The sequence below is a fragment of the Daucus carota genome, chromosome 3, assembly GCF_001625215.2.
Source record: "Daucus carota subsp. sativus chromosome 3, DH1 v3.0, whole genome shotgun sequence".
NCBI lineage: Eukaryota > Viridiplantae > Streptophyta > Magnoliopsida > Apiales > Apiaceae > Daucus > Daucus carota.
Genome location: NC_030383.2, coordinates 11,605,969 through 11,625,766, shown reverse-complemented (window position 1 = coordinate 11,625,766; position 19,798 = coordinate 11,605,969). Strand labels below are relative to the sequence as shown.

Below are 19,798 nucleotides of genomic sequence, written 5' to 3'. Positions count from 1 at the left end.
TAGATTTCGCAATATTCATTATCTAACCAGTCGGAAAATATGCTTTCTGGCCCCTTCAATCAACGATCTTCTCAAACTCTTACACTGTTTAAATAAATGTTAATTTAGCTCTTCAATTCTTTAAGAATTGCGTAATAAGACATGGAAAATGATGTGCAGTTTCAATTTGGAATTGAGAAATTACGTTCAATTCAAAGAAATTGAAAATTTACCATGCTCAAACAAATTATGATGCTCCCAGTACCTCGACATCGGATTCTGAGGATAATACAACTGCAGAGCATCTCCTGATATTTGCTTATAAATTGCATAATCAATCTTTGTGTTGGTTCGGTTTAACTCAAATGGCTACAATTTCCACAGTTAGTAGGATAAGTAGGACTCGGGTCAGCAATTGAGCAAGAAAATGTGAGTTTATCACTAAAGGTGCAGGTGTGGGCACACAGAGAGAAACTGAATAATAAGCATATATGGTTATTACACTACAAATAATGTTGTTGTTACATCTAATAAACAATTGCATGTATGTATAGAAATTGGTTAAAGGAGAGTTTAATCAGCTTACAAACACATTAAGATATCGGCAACTTCTTCACCATCTTCGGATCAATGATGTGAGCAACTGCAAACGCAAACAATGTAAATCCGTGAGGAAACCATGCAAGTCTGTGAATGTATTATTGGGGCTGCTTGAGTATTATGGCATCCCTAGCACCAATGGCACATTCACTAACAGAACCACAACCTTCTGATGCAAATGGAGACTTGATTTACTGTTCCCCGGTAAAATTTGTTTGTGAAAATTTATAGGAATGACAATGTAGTGTTCGATTAAAAGCATATCATATGCTTAAGGTGAAAGTGGAACTACATATGCTTAACTGTCATAGAATAAAATTTCAGTCTCCAGTAACATGTATCCTCAGTAAATTATCAACTGTTGATGTGAGAAGAAAAACACAGATGATTCATGCCTAGCACTCGTCACCCAACCTTATATTCCTAATACATATCTATATATATACATCCTTCAAAAATTCAAATAGTTTCATAACAATTGAATTAACGGACTTATTTGAGTGAAACCTATATGTAGCAGGGGTCCTCAAACACACACACACACACACATCATTTCTGATTAGTTTCTAGGTTTTTCTTACAATAACAGTAACTATGGAGACAGTGCAACAAGTGATCTAATTATGTTTTTGACTGGATTGTCGTCAAAATTATCTTTCTAATACAAAGATTATAATGCAATACCTCAAAAAGTTCAAACGGGCTGCCACGCTTGTATATATCATTCTTCTTGCGTTGATCATTGGGGAAAATGCTATACAATAAAGTTCTCCATCCAATGAGTAATACAGAAGTGCTCCCCATTGTAACTAAGATGAAACTTGTTGGTGGTACATGACCTGCGGCCAATCCTCTAATTATTATCCCCAACTGAAAAGGCAACAAATAAAAGAATTTATTAGAAATTGAAATATTTCCCAAAGAGAATGAGGTAAAAACCAATAACAATACAGCGACAGGTGGAATGTGTAAAAACCCAATATAAGAATTTAAGTCTAAAAGAAAAAGTGTCCTGCCAAAGATCATGTAGTACTTTGGTGTTCGTCCAAAAGTCAGCTAATATTTTTTTTCTTTTGCCAAGTCGGCTATTATTGAAGGTCATTGCATGGCACTTGATGTTTTAAGCAGAGAAAAATAGACAATGTATGAAGGAGTTGACTGAATCAACAGACATTGTATAAATGACAAACCTAATTAGCTATCAACTTTGGAAGATTTAGAATGATTTGACCTAAACAATAGACCATTTCATGCCCATTTAGATTTGATTTCTCTAAATAGTACTCTATGTGACTTGTAATCATGGTTTGTAATATTTTCTGTTGCCCTTATAGTAATGACTTCTCTGAAACATCCTCTATGTAATTGGTTGCGCATACTTTTTGGTCTTTGAATTATTGGTCAGCACAATGGACACTTACAGATTCATGAAAGTCATATCTGGTGATAAAGAGCATTACAAAGGACATTTGAGGCCTTTAGTTGCGGAATTAACTATCTTGCAGTACACTAATTACTAATTATTGAACGAACTCTTTACTGAACAGCTTTGTATTTAGGAAAATGTGTTCTGGTCCTTCTTGACAGCGAACAACTTCCTAGCTTACTGGGTTGTTACTTAATTAGATGGCAACTTTGCCTGTCCTGTGTGTTTGGGCTGTTATGGCTTATGGGCAACAACTTGAGCACAAAGGGAATGGACGTATCTTTTGCACCCCTCTCATACAAAAACATAACAAAGTTCGATCATATAACATGAACCAGGAGTAAAAGGTCAGGTAATGATAGACAGATAGAGTTACCATGGGTGACTGTAATGCTCACCACACTAGTAGTAAAGCAAGGACAAAACTATAGGATGTATGAAGATCGGTAACTAGATGCACATGTCTATATTCTTAAAATATTTGTCCTCCAAAACATTGACCCTAATACAAAACCTGCACAAAAAAGATCGACGAGTATACACAATTACACATATAAACGAACATGTGGTTAATTACCAGTAGATGAAGCCCAAAGGTCAAAGGTACCAAGAGGAAAATGCATCAACAGGGTGAGTAATTTAGGCTTTCTGATGGATATGCTAATCAGTTGAAACAAACAGGACCAGCAAGAAGTGGATGACATTGCTACGTGATGCCCAAGCCTCAGCATGACTCAAAAGTATCACCGAGGCTAAGGATGTCTCACAAAGCAAGGGACACACTTACTGAGTAATGTCCATGACTTGGTAAATAATTACACAAATAAAACCATATATAGATCCGCATGCTAACAAGCAGTTTCTTATCCTTAATAGTTTCCCATATAAAAAACTAAATATTAGCAGTTCTAAGGATTTTTCTCTAAAATAAAATAGGAACTAGATAGTTATAGTATCATAGAAACAGTCGGAACCCCAAAATTACAGGGGTACGAACATTATAAAATCTGAGCAAGAACACCACTCCTATGAACGACTTGACTAAAAAGTGATAAGATAAAGCATCAATAATTCACTACACAATCATCAGACACTACCCACCGTATAACAACTCTAAGAGGAACTTAATAAGCACATAATATGATTTCAGATCAAACAAATGATGTTTGTGATGACTTTGATATCAGTAATTCAGTCCACACACTTTAAAGAAGCAATAGTAGCGTGATGAAGCACAGAAAAAAAAAACAGCTTTTACAAATCCTAGAGGAGATGTGAATTTATTAAAAAGATATCCCAGCTAATAAATTTTTGCTGAAGACAGGAATTATGCTCATGTAAAAAATATAAAAATAATAACAAATCCTGCCAAACAAACTGAGTTTTACTTCACAATGTAAAGGGTCAATACAGATGTAAATGAGTCAAACTTTTCATGAGCTACTGAGCTTGGGTTGCAAAATATTTGTATTTAATTAAAAATAATCGATCTCAGCTCAAGCTACTCGAATACTTAACCGACTTGAGCTCAAGCTTCAAGTTACTCCAATCGGCTTGCGAGCCTTATCGAGCTTCTTTTATTGATCTTATTTATATGTCACAATTATATTTTACATAAGCATTTAAAACTAATACTCCCTCCATCCCATTTAACACATCCTTTTGACTTTTGCACGTAATTTAAGGTGCATTAAGATACTTCCACCTATTAGTTTTTGAAATTTATTTTTGTGAATAAAAATTTGTAGTATATAACATTTATTTTAAAAATTACGAAATTATAGAGTAAGAAGTGGAAATATCTTGTTTTTTGCACTTCAAATTACATGCAAAAGTCAAAGGGGAATGTAAAATGGGACGGAGGGAGTATTTGTTTTACATATTTAATGAAGTCGAACCTGAGCAAAAGTTATCATATACGAGCTCTTGTCAATATTTAGTAGAGAAAATTAAAGCTTTCAAGTTGAACTCAAGCATATCGAACTTTTGTCTAGGCGAGTTTCAAGCTCAAAATTTTGTTTCAAGAGTCGAGTTTCGAGCTAAAATATAATAGCTCACTCAAGCCCAAGACCAAAATTTTTATTCGAGTTTGGCACTTTTCGACTCAACTCAACTTGTTTACACTCCTGGTCGATAATATCAATGAAGGTGGTAACGTAAAGAAAGTACTTTAATGCCATAAAATTAATGGTCATTTAGTAAATTCCATTACAAAATTTGAACGTGAGGATAAGCTGATAGTGCATGTAAAATTACTAAATCGTGAAGCCGCACAACTCATGGTCTCATGCAGTTCTATGCATCCTTCAATCCTCGCTCAAGGCAAGGCACCAATATTACACCATGTGTGAGTTGTTCCTAGGCAAAGCCTTTAATCGCATTAATAGGTGCCGTATTAATCATTAGTTCACAGGGTGACTAAGCTCACTAACAATACTAGTTTATATATGCAAAGAAGCGTACGCCTGACAAAATTGAGAGTGTTTCCACTGAATTTTTCATAGGGAAAAGAAGCCAATGGCAAGGAAGGAGAAATTATGATTTGAGTGAGACTAAAGCTAAATCGATCTTTCAAGGAGCATTAAAACCAATATATATGAAATTTGTTGCCTAAACCGCGACTCCACGACTTGCGACTTGCACAAGCGAAGAGTACATTCCAGACAAAAATAAGAAAATGGGAAGGGGGTAGAAGTAACATTCAGCGTCACTTTGTTTCTTTTGTTTTTTTTGGGAAGCCAATTGACAACACTAACTAAGGTTTCTTCTTCTTATGTTGTCTTGTATTTTAGAATCAAGTCCAAAGAAAATGGAAGAAGAAATAAATACTTGCTCTATAGCAAATTATAATTTTCTTCAATCCATTTCTAAAATAAATAATGAGACATCAACAATTAACTTAAAAAATATATCAGCTAATCCGTTGCCTGAAGCTCCAAGATTAGACCAAGTGCAAAATATCCATCTATGTTTACTTGTGTCCTCGGATAATGAAATCACCAGCTAACATAAACCATTCGTGATATCTATTGTCTTTATCACTGTATGGGTAATCACAAATGATAGTACTTCTATTGAAAATTCATTTAATTTTTTGGGTTTTCAACTTCAAAACTATGAAAAGTCTGAACTTACCGGTATCCCAACAATCCAGGACTTGGCAGCAGCAATCACAGCTTGTGAAAGGCCATTTACTCCCCGACCATCCTCTCCATATCCCCCAAGAAAATAAGCACTCAAAACCCATCCTGCCAGAATCCAAAGATACCATAATTTATAACATTTCACACTCTCAAATGTAATAATAGGTAGCCAACAAAGAATATTCACACAACCCGGTAAATACATTACCAGCAATGAAAGGATCAGCAGTCCGAAGAGTTTCAACATCAACAACTGAGAAACCATGACTAAACCTTCCGATTGCAGAGAATAGAAGCAAAGCCAGCACATCTCCACCAGCAAGCAAGGCCACACGTCTGCAACCACAAACAAACCACTACCATAAAATTACTCAATAAACACTGACAGACACGCACATACTGACAAACGCAATTCAAATTCAAAACATAAATATTTTTTATCCAAATTACAAACAAAACAGACACACACACACACACTTGAAATAGAAAATTCCAATAATTTCATCTAATATCGTGAAATAAATTATTGAAAAACTTCCACACTTACAAAGTTACAATACTTGTTTTTTTCAGGCAAATGGTATTGTAAAGGAGGGGGCTCCTACCACTCGCGACTAACTTAACCACTGTAGGCCATCTACTAATCCTCTTTAAACAATACTACAATCAAGAAAATCCAAGACTTTCATCTAATTTTCAAAAAATTAGCCATGGGCCACATCTAAATTACAAAACGTAAATTCCAAGCTCATGTTCCAATCTCTACACATTCACAAAACACACAAACATCATAAAATTACAATTCAAACTCAAAACTCCAGATCTTCATCTCATGAAAAAATAACACTCACAATCAGACAAACCTATAACACATCAAAAAACTACAGAAACAAACACACATACATCTATATACATCAAAGAAAGTAAAAATCAGTTACCCCCATTTATCAAGGCGAGCAGAAAAGCTGGACTTTTCAAACTGAATGACACCTTCAAGAGGCACAGAGTCTTGACCAACAAGAGTAATGGGTGGCGCAGAATCAGCAGTTTTAGGCAAAGGGGCATTGTTATTATTGCTAGTTGCTTCAGAGTTAACGAGAAAAAGGGGTGATTTGCGAGTGGTGATAGAGAAGTTGGGGGGTCTTCGAGTAGAAAAAAGAGGGGGGAGGGGGAGAGTGGGTTTTAATGGTGAGCATCTGTGTACAGTGGAGGAGGAAACTGGAGCAACTGGTGTTTGGCTTGACAGAAACATTTTTATTGGACAAGCTGTTTCTCAGGTTTTCTGATATTACAACGCGGAGATAAATATGGGATAATTGTCCAGCTCGGTAAAGTTATGGTCTGATAATTATAGAGCTTGGTTTTAAATTTGAAAATAGATTGTTGTACTAAGATCATCTTCCAAACGTTAGTCTATTTTAAATTTATTTTTAAATTTTTAACTTTTCAACTTTGTATCACTTTTACATGTGGAAAAGAAATAAACGGGACAGAGCTGGACCTCTACGTAATAATAGAATTATATAACTTCAAACAAACTAAGAAATATAAATAAATTGAAAATAATATTTAAAAATAAACTAATATAAATAAGTACCTCAAATCACAATAATTTGATAGACAAATGAATTAGAATAAAACTCTATAATAAATCAGGTGTTATAATGTAGGTTTCTTGTACAAAATTGTTCTCGCTCAACTCATTATACAAAAAAAAAATTCACTCAACCCGACTCACCAACTAAGCATGGAATAGTAATTTTTTCTTCAGTTATCCACGAGAAGAATAAGGAATATATGAAACATTCTTCAAAATAATAATCATCATGATCTTCCCACTTTCATATTGCAAAGACGTGTTCGTATACTCAAAATTACACATACGAGTTAGCGTCTAATTTATTTCTCCGATCATTTTTTTAACTTTTACTTCAAAATCACTTTTTGTACATATAAAATAATAAAAAAGTTTATTATACAAAAATGGTTTAGGACTTGTTGAATAATATATTGCTTCATGTAGAGTATGTCTTTAAATATAAAGCTCAATAGTGTATTGCTTCGTAAATGAAGATAAATCTCATCATGATTGGAGATAATATTAATATGTTTAAATTCTATTATAAAATAAAAATTGTTTTTAAAACAACCATAGAGATACTTTTGATACTTGGGGAATCCTCCGCAAACCCTAATTTCCCCTCTTCTGTCTTTTACTTTTGCTTAGTAGCGGCGGGGGCTTCCACTGGATCTCTACCGGTGGAAAGCCCCAAAATCTTTTATTTCTCTTTTTTTGTGTTTTCTTTTTTCTTTCAATAAAACTTCTTTGGCATTTGTTTTTTCGGATCTAATGATTCAAAGTCTTTTCCGATTTGGTATTCTTTTTTCTTAGATCTCAATTCCACGGAACTACGGATTTTCGTTCTTCTCAGTGCTTTTATCCTCGAAAGTGGTCCGAGTTATCTTGTTTTTGTGGGTTTTGTTCCCCAAATCTAAGATTGTCTTGGTTTAGCCAATATTTCATTTACGCATTTGGTTTTTTTGTTGTCTCACCGTTTGTGTGAGTTTTGTTATTTTCTCACCGTTTGTGTGAGTATGATGCTTGATTTAGTAATAGAAATTGTCAAGGGATTGCATTTTCAGTCGATAGCTCGAACTGTTTGTGGCGGAAGCGAAAGTGGCGAAGTATGTGTAGATATCGGGGCCGTTTGGCCAAGCTTAAAAAAAGTGATTTCCTGCTTAAAGTAAAGAAGTGGAGTAGAAGTGAGAAGTAAATAAGTTAATAAAATGTTTGGAACAGAAGCAGAAGTTGTGAGGGGGAAGCTAGCATTCTCAGCTTTTTAAAAGTGTTTTTACTTCTTTACACAAACGGGTCAAGAAAAGTAGAAGCCAGAAGCAGCTTCTGCTTCTGGTTTCCAAACAGGCACATCATCTTCAACAAATCACGTGATTTTATCTCCAGGATGAATGAATTAATCAGTGATTGTTTCTGTATTTTGTTTGTTCGACGCGACTGTTTATGAAGATGCCGTATGGCTTTTTATTATTGAATTAACTCATTTATAAAAAAAAAAAACCACAGAGATTATCTAAAAATTTCATTATTTTGGTACCATTATGATGGAGGGGTGAACACTTTTAACAGATTTAATACAGTCTAAGATAAATAATTAAAGTAATCTAAAAGGATATATAGCGTGTGTGTGACTTCAGTTTTACATGTATATGTTTGAATTTTTAAACAACTTCGTTCCTCCAAACTACACACTATTCATTACATTAATATTCTCACTGTAATTGGAAGTGAATAAGGTAACGTACACCTCTCATGTGTATATATGTATTTGATTGATTTATAACTTATTTTCCTAATTAGTAATAAATGTGTTAATTACTGTTAGATGTTATAGATAATTCCAAATAACAACTTAAGATATAATATCAGGTCTTTGGAATATTGTTTGTGACTTGGGGTGTTGGACACGTACAACAAACATTAAAATTATTTTCATGATTGAAACTATAAATTAAGTCCACGTACGTAGAGTTTATAATTTTGTCCAAATATAATAATTGACAATAACATGATAACAGAGCCGAAGTTATCAGGCTTGACAATGAACTTACAAGTAATGAGTACATGAGCTTATTCAGAGTATAACATAAGATAATGACAACAAACTTGTTATTGACGGTACAAGAAATGTCAATGATTATTCTAAAATACAATTGAATTGAAGTTCATGAAAGAAAATTTGGCCGTAATTATGATAATAAAATTTATAATGCTGACATCATATTTTATGGGATAGTATGACAGTATTTCGAGTCAAGTATAAGATTATTGTCATGGAATTCTCGAACAACCTGGACAACTATGATCAAGGAACGAGTTCAAAATTATATTCAACGAGCAATATATACAAGACTTGTTTAGGATTTAAATATTACGAGAGTCTCCTGATTTTTATTACTTATGATATATTAGGTAACATGTTGTTTATGATTCTATATTATAATCAATGTAGTGTAATTTCAGTAGCTTGTGTATATGATGTTATCCATGATATTGTATAATATTTGTTGATAATGAAAATGGATATTCTCTATGATCCAATTGTGGAATTGATTTTTCCCACCGGGACCACTGCATTTCTGAATTCTACGCATGGTACCCTCCTGATATAAAAACTTTTCCAGTGATACACTTCTGTTAGGATAAACGTTAGTCGGGCATTAATTTCCGGACCAAACTTGCTTTTAGCATAATAATTACCTTAACAGAAGCATAGTTTATGAGATATAGATTAACAAGCTACTTAAGCGGCAAGTTTTCCGTTTGCATGGCGGCAATAACTTTTCTCGCAACATCCTTTCTCTTATCCGGCATGCCATAAATATAGACTATAATAATTGAACCCATATGGTCTGTATCCAACTCTTACTTTATCATTCTACTATTATCATATATGTCACTTGTTATAAAAACAAGTATCGGCTAGAAAAAGAAAAAAATAACCAGGCTCATCCTTTTATTTTTTTGCAACTTTGTTATACGAAGTACTCTGTTTAATAAATGCTAAAAAAACTCAAATGGACATGGTTGTCTTGTCAATATGAAAATACAACTGTTTAATTTAAGAGATATATTGTAAGTTTACTTCGATTTTGACTATTTATGATGCGTAAAAACACCCAAGAACGATGAATTATGTAACATTACCTGTCACAAGAAGGAATGTATGCGTATGGGATTCTCATTCGCAGATTAGCATACTGAAGTCTTGTAAATCAGCCAACCACCGGCACAAATGTGATATAGAGACCCTATATATTGAATTTGACAAATGAATCTCCTTCATGATCTTAACTGCAATACAGTAGAAACTTTCCTTTCGCACCATTATATCTTTTAATTGCACCCACCTTTTTTTCCACTACATTACTATATTATTCTTAACTTATAAAAGTAGCCTACACAACTCATTCAAAATAATTTTTTGGATGCATCGTGTATATATATGTTACAAAAATTTTTTAGGTTTATAATTTATTTATTGGTAAATAACTTATACACTCATTTTATAAATTAATGTATAGTCATCTAATATATAAAAAACATTTTTCACATATTTAAAAATTTAAAAGTTTTACTAAATATTTACAATCAATCGAGTGTATTACACAATTTTGAATATATATGATAAGATATATAAGAAATAATAATAACAAAATCTCAATATATAGTTGTATGTAATAAATTATATTATTTTTTCTTTTCATTTTATTTCATGTAGCTAGACTTAAATAATTATGCAGAAAATTATATGAGAACGGGATAATTTATAATAGACTAAAACAATAATTTTGTAATATTTAAAGAGCAATAAACCTTTTTAATATAGTAAACTTAATAAAATGTGAAAATAGAAACAAAATCCCGCGTTTCCTGAAAACATCTGTGAAAATTTGAAATACTCCCTCCTAGCACCTCCACGACTCTCTTTACATAAATCCTTCGTAATATAATACTATATCTACGCACATCCAAACAAACCTAAATACTCTTATATCTCACTCCGCAGCTGTCATCCAATCTATACACACAATCTCTGTATCTATCCATCTCTCCATGGCTCAACAACTCCCCTGCGACAACGATGGCGTTTGCCTCATCTGCAAAACGACGCCGTCGAGTGACCAGACACTCACCTGCAACACCTGTGTCACGCCGTGGCACATTGCATGCCTCGCGATCAACGCGCAATCGTCGTCGTCGAATCTGTGGGAGTGTCCCGATTGCACTACGCTGGTGGACGCCGGAGCTCCGGCGGCCGGGGAGAAGTCGGAGCTGGTGGCGGCGATCCAGGCGATTGAGGCCGATGCGACGTTGACGGAGAAGCAGAAGGCCAGGAGGAGGCAAGAGCTTTTGAGTGGGAAAGAGGCGGCGGGGGACAAGGAGGATGAAGAGGAGAGGAATGAAGTGGGGGGCATGATCAATGCCAATTTTAAGTGCTGTGTTTGTATTCAGTTGCCTGAGCGCCCTGTTACGGTATGGTTTCGATTACTTTTGGTTCGGTTTTGTTGTTTGATTTTGTGTGTTTGATTGATTATGTTGATTTGTGGATGTTTTTTGGTTTGATTTGTGTGTTTTTGGGCCTTGAATTAGGGTTTTTTGATTGATTTTGTTGATTTGTGGATGAGAACAAATTAGGGTTAGGGTTTGAGCTTTTGACAAGTTGGGTCGGGTTAAAATGATCAGGTTGGGTATTTTAGTATCTGTATATAATTTTTTTTTGAATTTGATTGAAAATGTATGCTTGTATTATCGATCTTGAAACAACGGTTGATTTGGGTATTTTGGTTTTTCTGGGTCAACTGTGAAAATGAATAATGTATCAATCTTTAAATGTTGGTCGATTTGGGTATGTTGTTTCTTTCGGGTCAACGTGCTGATTTGAATGAAAGTTGTGTGTTGAGTATGAGATGGGGTGGGTGAAACAAGTTTCCTTTGGATCGATGCTAATGATGGTTACAGTTAACATGGCTGTTTCAAGTGATCAAACACAATGTGACCCAGTAATTGTCCTACTTTTATATGTGCTTCCTATATTTTATATATCGACAGATGTAGTCATACTTGTTATGTTTTAGGAAAAGATTTTAAAGCGCTGTTTTGAATTTAAAGAAGATGCCTATTGGATTTTTAAGTCATGGATTGTGTTAGGGTTACTAAATTATATTGTAGATTGTCTTGTTTTTATACTCTTTCTGCTATAATTTGTTGGATGTGGATTATGTTTCGTTGCCTTGCTTTCTAGTTTCTGCGCATAAAGTTTGCATATGTGTAGTCTCTTGAAAGTTTTCTTTTAACTTTATTATTTGACAACGTAGTTGATTACTCAGTGCCTTGTACTATATAATGGTGATTGGAGTTTATTCTAATCGACTTAGCTTGAACTCTAGTGTAGTTTCTTTTGTTAATCGAACTGACTTTTAGTGACTTTTTTTTCGGTTTTATAGAACTGATTAATGAAATGTTGACCTGCAAATTCATAGAATGTACCATTAACATCCATTGTTCAGTGATATTTTATTGTTCTTGCAATCTGAGACTTGCCACATTCAAATTTTAGTTTGACAATTGAGATTGTAACTTGGTGAACTAATTAGGTTAATTTCATTTATTGTTTTGTATTTCATCTCAAAGACACCTTGTGGCCACAACTTTTGCTTAAGTTGTTTTCAAAAGTGGACCCGGCAAGGAAAGAATACTTGCATTAAATGTCGCTTTAGCATTCCTGCCAAAATGGCAAGCCAGCCGCGCATTAACTCTGCACTGGTTGCCGCCATTCGAATGGCCAGGATGTCGATGGCAAATTCTACGGGGGGACAGGCGAAAATTTCTCATTTTGTGCATAACCAACACCGGCCTGATAAGGCATATACTACAGACCGTGCAAAGAGGAACGGGATGGCTAACGCTGCGAGTGGGAGAATTTTCGTCACTACACCATCTGATCACTTTGGACCTATCACTGCTGAGTATGATCCAGTGAGAAATAGGGGTGTTTTAGTTGGAGAAAGTTGGGATCTCCGTATGGACTGCAGGCAATGGGGTATTCACTATCCTCATGTTTCTGGAATTGCTGGACAGGCCAAATATGGTGCTCAGTCCGTGGTACTTTCTGGTGGTTACGAAGACGATGAGGATCACGGTGAATGGTTTCTTTACACTGGAAGGTTTGTTTACATCAAATAGAACTTCAATTTTTATTTTGTGACCATCCAAATGTACAATCTTTTACTTGCACGCAGCAATTATAGGATGGAACTGTATATGGGTTGTCATAGTCTATTAATTGCATTTCTAGTTATATCCATGTGCTTCCGTACTGATATCCCCAGTTTCAGCAAATGAGTTTGCATTTCTGATGGTTTTGTGGTTTCTTTGTGTGCATCTAGATCCTAGTATCTAATATTAGACTTATCTACAAAATAAATGCTGCAGTGGAGGAAGAGACCTTAGTGGGAACAAAAGGACTAACAAGGATCAATCATCTGATCAAAAATTCGAAAGCTACAACGAGTCTTTGAGATTTAGCTGCAAAAAGGGATATCCAGTACGGGTAGTCAGGTATTATATTATTGCATGATGCTCAACTTATATGTGTTTATATTGATATTATCATCATTCTTGTTTTTGTAGCACCATATTAAACTTCTTGCCTTTCAGATTAAACTAAATCAGGATTAAACCTTCAGTGGTATGCAAAATGCGGCTCTTGCTGTGGTTTAGAAAAGAGGACCAATGTCAGTTGTCAAACTTGTACAGGCTAGAAATGTTTCTTAATATTTAACCTAACAACTAAAATGGACAGTTGCTTAAAAGGTTATTGGCATACCAGTTGCACATCCTTTTTGGTCATGTAGTGCAATAATATTGGCCTCAATTTGGGTCTGCTTTACGTGTCCTTTTTTTGTCAAACGAACTCAATGATGGCAAGGTGGTTGAATATAAAATGAAGTTGATTTGTTTGTGTAGGGAATCCTAATATCATTCTCGGGACCCCCAGAGCAGCCAACATAAGAATTAGTTCAGCCAAGTTTCACAGATAGATCCTTGAGTTTAATGATCACCTCATGACTTGCCTATCTATTCCAAAATGAGCATAGATAGTGCTCATATATAGACCTTTCTTAAGAAGCATTCTCAGTATTACAGCATATAGAATGTATTTGGATAAATAATAAATATATAACTAAAATTGCCTTCTAATAAATGAAATATATTGACGTGTCTCGAGAGGCACCTTTAAATATTTTTCCTATTTGAGGATAATTATGGCTTACAAGCTGCCTGGTTACCTAAACCAAATGTAATTTGCACTTGTATCAGGACACATCACCAAAACCTAGAAAAGGGAGTCCTTTCAGATTATTTATTGTATTTCTGACTTCTAGGTTTCTTCTATTTTTTATATAATGTCGAGTGATATTTCGATGGCAGATCACATAAAGAGAAGCGATCTAGTTATGCCCCTGAAACTGGGTTGAGGTATGATGGTGTCTACAGGATTGAGAAGTGCTGGCGAAAAGTTGGAAAACAGGTGAATACTTACTCTGGACTTTCCTGGAAGATCCCTTTAGTTCATCACTTTATCTTAGGTTTAATACAACGACTTTTATGTGCCAGGGTTTTAAGGTGTGCAGATACTTATTTGTAAGATGTGACAATGAGCCTGCACCATGGACAAGGTTTGTTGCCATGCTTTGGTTTTCTTCTTTTGTAATTTTGCTTTCTAATAAATTGTTTCACTGCTTCTCACCAAATCCAAATCTTATTCAGCGACGAGCATGGTGACCGGCCCAGACCCCTGCCAACAGTTAAGGAGCTTAAACCGGCAGTTGACATATTTGAAAGAAAGGAGAGTCCTTCGTGGGATTTTGATGTAAGCACATATATGGACCCTTTCTCATACTTTTATTATATTTTCATAAAGTTTTCATGGTAAGGTCCTTTGCTTCTATTGTGCACTAAAATGTAAGAATCTTAACTTATTGTTGTCTCTTCCATCTTTATTTTATCCACATCTCTTGACAATGTTTTGTAGTTCTTGCATATTATTATGCAATCTTCTGTAGTGTTGCTTAAATTATACAATATATCAACTTTTAGGTTGAAGACAATCTTTGGAAGTGGAAAAAGCCACCACCCACGAGCCAAAAGCCAGTAAGGGATGCTGAGACCGGAGATATACAGAATGCAAGGATAGCAATAAGGAAAGCAGAAAAAACAGCATCAAAAGATAAACTATTGAAAGGTCTTGTGCCCTAAACTGCTTTTATTTTAATCACCTTTACACTTGAACTTGGCCTGTGATATATAGTAGTCATTATGGTTGATGTATTTTTTCATAGCCTAGTAGGATACTTTTTTTTGTGTGAAGGAAAATACCAGTGCAGTATTTTTGAAGTAGGTGTTAATTATTATTTTGTTGCATCATTTATACAATGTGGACGGATTAAATTACACCAAAATATTCATTCTAGTAACCTTTTCATGTGCAGAGTTTAGTTGTCTCCTGTGCAAAAATGTGATGACCCTCCCTGTCACAACTCCATGTGCGCACAACTTCTGCAAGTCGTGCCTAGAAGGAAAATTTGCTGGACAGTCTTTTACTCGAGAGAGGAGTAGGGGTGGGAGAACTCTTCGATCACAGAAGAATACCATGACTTGCCCTGCATGTCCTACTGATATCTCCGACTTCCTTCAGAATGCCCAGGTTTGCAAAAGTACTTGTTACTAGTTATTCATAAACTGGGCCATGCAGATTGTTTAAAGTATTCTACCTCCAATTATATCTCATAAAGAACAAATATTTTAATATTCCCAATATGTGTTTGTCGTACAGATTAACAGAGAGCTCATGGATCTAATAGAGAAACTTCAAGAATCTAGCAAGGAGGAAACTGATGCACCTGCAGAGTCTCCTGCAGCTTCTTCTGAGGAACAGGTCAAAGAAAATGAATTATCAAATTCTGAAGGTGAGGCAAAGACTGTGGAGGAGTTTCCGGAGGCTTCATCCGAGGATCCAGACAAAGAAAACGGATTATCAAATTCTGAAGCTGAGACAAAGATTGTGGACAAGAAGAGAAAAGAAGCTGATGCGAAACCAACTAAGAACAAGAAAAGGAAGTTAACAAAGACAAATTGCTGAAAGACCAAATGCTTTCTTGATATGAGCATGTTTGATGGTGTCAGTTACACACCACTCTTTTGGAAAGCTTCAGTTTGAACCAAATGGAAGAGTTAAAAGGCAAAGACTCAAGGGAAATTAAGCTGTTAGACCAAGGAAATGATTTATGTAAATTTCTATTGTTTCCAAATAGCTTTATATTTACTTATAGTTCTTGATACAACTTCGAAGACTAGTCTTTTAATTGAGTTCCATCAAACATTCGACAATGTTTTGCTATAAATTAAGCTTATGGAATCCTTTGCTCTATATTTGGTGCAAACTGCAAAGTTGTGTTCATGCAGAAAATGGGTTAAATCTCAAATTGGTAACTAAAGTGAAGCCCATATCTCACTTTAGTGATTTGACTTATCACGGACTCACATGCACCAGCACCACTATACTAACAGATTATCACAAAAACGTCAAAAAAACGTTAGTTTGACTAGTTGATCTGACGGGAACTGTCTTTATTCTAACGTCAATTCAGCCAGAAATGCTAATAATAGTAATAGAAACATAAGTTCGTGTACGTCAATTCAGTCATTGTTAATTCATTGTTAATTAAATTATTGTTAATTATTTAAATTATTGTTAATTAATTAAATTAATTAAATTATTTTTTAACATTGTTAATGAATTAAATCATTGTTAATTAATTAAATTACCGTTAATTAATTAAATTAATTAAATAATTGTTGACTAATTAAATCATTTTTTTAACATATGTAAAAGTAATTAAATTATATACTTAATTATTGATATTATTAAACAAAATAACATGCTTGTCGATTTTTTAAAAAAGAGAAACAACTAATATTTCGAATTAATAAACAAAATATATTGATGCATACTAATTTTCCGAATAATTACGGACAATATTTTGATTATCTCGGAGGAAACAAAAATATTATGTTCGTTTAAATCAAAATTTATATTTATCGTACTGTTTTCTAGTCATTTTCCAATATCGTGATTTTATTTTATGCATTTTATTTTTTTTTTATTTTATGCATGTAATGTACTTTTTTTAAATTTCAATGAAATTTGCTTTCATCCTATTGTAAGTTTTAACAAAAACATTAATTTTATTAATTATTAATTATAAACTAATATTACTTAAATATTAATCATAGATTAATTTTTAGTCCGATAAATGAAAGATATAATAATAACAAATCATTATTTTATAATAAAGTAGGTGTTCCAAATTTGGATTCTTGGATCATGCTAAGTTTGCCCTTAGTGAAGTGTGTCCAACTTTAGGCCATGCCTGCTCAATTTCAGATCCAAGAAAATAGGCAGAAAAATACGAATAAGGTAAACTGACAAAATTATATTATTTTAATTTGTGTTTTCGGAAAAATGGTCAGCTGGACAAAATAATTAAAATGATTTTAGTGAGTAGTATAATTGATTCAATGTTAAAAACCTAGCTGATATATATATACACAAACAAGCTACCTTTGTTTGTTGCACCTAGGACAATTAAGTAGTCTAATCCTACCTGTCCAAGCCATGTATGCCACGTTTTGGTTTCCGTCAAGGTAAATAAAAAAATTAACGTTTCTGTAATAATCCATTACTATAGTGGTGCATATGAGTCGCCGATAGATTGAGTCACTAAAATAAAATATGACCTTCACTTTAATGACCAATTTGAGATTTAACCCTGCAAAAAATCTGAGATAAAATAAGCGGTATTTATATGAATTTTGTTTGGCTTATCTTAATTTATTGAAATAAGTCATTTATTTATAAATAAGGTTATATTTGAGAATTTGTGAATATAAATAACTTATTGCTACAAATAAAAAATATTTAATATTGTTAAATATTGACTACTAAAAAGTATTATGTAAATGTGATTGTTTTCTAAAATAAGCCCATGTTTTCACACAAATATTTGATTCACTTTTTGGCTTTAAACTCTCATAAGATTTGTCAACTAATATTTGTTTATTTAGAGCAAGCTCACCTCTTATATATTTTCGCATAATGTCTCAATATTTTCCGTATTTGCTTAAGAGCTTTTTATGTACTTCCACACAAAATCTCAATCTTTTCCACATTTCATAGGAGATTCGTTGAACATTTTTCCGTACATGATATTGTCTAATGGCTCCATAAAAATTAACTGCGGCCCAACATTTTTCTTTTTCATTATTAGTATACTATGGATGTTGAAAACAACATAGTGAATGATCCGTTCTTAAATATCTCGGAATATATGTGATGAATAGTCCATTCTTAAATATCTCGAAATATATGTGATTTGTCATTTTTATGAATATCATCATTATCTTTTGCCCAAGTTATAATTGATCTAATCAAATGCGGTAATTCTGATACTGCTTAGATTTAATGAATATCATATTTGTTTAGCCTATATTGTGGAAGCTGGAAATAACATCATGCGAGTGAATAGTCCATTCATAAATATCTCAGCATACATGTAATTTACCATTTTTATGAACATTGTCATTATCTTCTTCCCAAACTATAATTGTTCTAATCAAATACGACAATTCTGATAATGCTTAGATTTAATTAAAATTATATTTGTTTATCACTTGTTTGATATTAATTATACAAGGGAAAATAAATTTTTTTACCACTCAACTTATTGTGTTTTTAGAAACTTACCACCCAACTAAATTTTTTTTCCTTTTACTCGCTAATGTTAGGTTTGGATTTTTTTTGGCCACCAGCTTAGGTTCAGATTTGATTACTAACATTATGATAATTTTATTTGTCACTAAACTTATTGCGTCTTTAGAAATTAACCACTCAAATATAATTTTTTTTTATGTTACTCACTAATGTTAGGTTCATTTTTTTTGTCACTGAAATTAGATTTGAATTTGATTCTTAGCATTACATTAATTCTGTGTAGCATTATTAATATATAGTGGTAGTCTGTAATATTTTGATGATTTGGTATATGTCTATATCTTTATATATAGTACTTTTTATGTCTCTAATGTCGTTTACCTTGGGTGATAAGAATTTTACACGCATTTTATGGCTTTTAAAAGATGTAGTTTCATAAATAATTTTACTTTTTTCTTCCGAATAAAAATTCAGCGTTTGAATTTTTAGACACAAAAAAAATCACAAAAATAAGTTATGAAACTATGTTTTATAAAAGTCTTAAAATACGTGCTAAGCAGTAGAGAAAAAACAAAAACTGTAAACTAATGAGAGGGACGGAGGGAGTAATAATAATAAAATGATGCATTATAGAGGACAATCATCGAAAATTAAGTTAACCTCTCTATTTATTTATCTTTAAAATTGCAATAAGATAAAGTTATTAAAATTTATGAAGATAAAATTGACAGAGATCTTTGACTGAGCAAGTCGATTGAAACTTTAATATCATATCACTCAATTACACTTATCTTATTAGGGAGAGTGAATTATTTGAAGTTATTGATTTCATATTCATGATTTATTGAATTTTTAGAATTCTAATTACGATTTTTCCTTGTTTTAATTTTTCATCGGCTCATTTTATATTGTTATTGTTATATATAAAAATATAACATACGACACATCATCAAAATATTATATACTATCACCATGTATAAATGATGCTACAAAAATTATCATAATGCTAATAATCAAATCCGAACCTAAGTTGGTGGTTAAAAAAAATTCCAAACCTAACATTAGTGAGTAAAAAGAAAAAAAATTTAGTTGGGTGGCAAGTTTCTAAAAAGACTATAAATTGAGTGGCAAAAAAATTTATTTTCCCTTTATACAAAAGGGGATTGAACATGTGATTAAATTCCTCTTAAATCTTATAGCTTGTTTTATCTCAAAATTTTGAAAACACAAATAATCACTATGCAACAAATATACAGATACAGATAATCATTATGCAACAAATATACGAAAATATGGAT

The 19,798-nt window shown here is 33.1% G+C and overlaps 2 protein-coding genes across 2 annotated transcripts; one reads left to right on the top strand and one right to left on the bottom strand.

Moving 5' to 3' along the window:
* Positions 1 to 449: 449 nt before the first annotated feature.
* Positions 450 to 6,471, bottom strand: LOC108211191 (uncharacterized). The gene is made up of 5 exons (XM_017382721.2): positions 6,087 to 6,471; positions 5,357 to 5,484; positions 5,141 to 5,253; positions 1,264 to 1,449; positions 450 to 622 (listed from the first exon to the last, which is right to left on the bottom strand). The coding sequence occupies exons 1-5, from the start codon at positions 6,398 to 6,400 to the stop codon at positions 593 to 595; spliced, it is 771 nt and encodes a 256-aa protein (XP_017238210.1). The 5' UTR covers positions 6,401 to 6,471; the 3' UTR covers positions 450 to 592.
* A 4,199-nt stretch (positions 6,472 to 10,670) lies between these two features.
* LOC108215458 (E3 ubiquitin-protein ligase ORTHRUS 2) lies at positions 10,671 to 16,145 on the top strand. Its single transcript, XM_017387965.2, has 9 exons — positions 10,671 to 11,200; positions 12,359 to 12,891; positions 13,160 to 13,285; positions 14,159 to 14,258; positions 14,345 to 14,406; positions 14,498 to 14,600; positions 14,828 to 14,972; positions 15,220 to 15,434; positions 15,564 to 16,145. Exons 1-9 carry the CDS (start codon positions 10,781 to 10,783, stop codon positions 15,867 to 15,869), a joined length of 2,010 nt encoding a protein of 669 aa, XP_017243454.1. The 5' UTR covers positions 10,671 to 10,780; the 3' UTR covers positions 15,870 to 16,145.
* Positions 16,146 to 19,798: the final 3,653 nt, after the last annotated feature.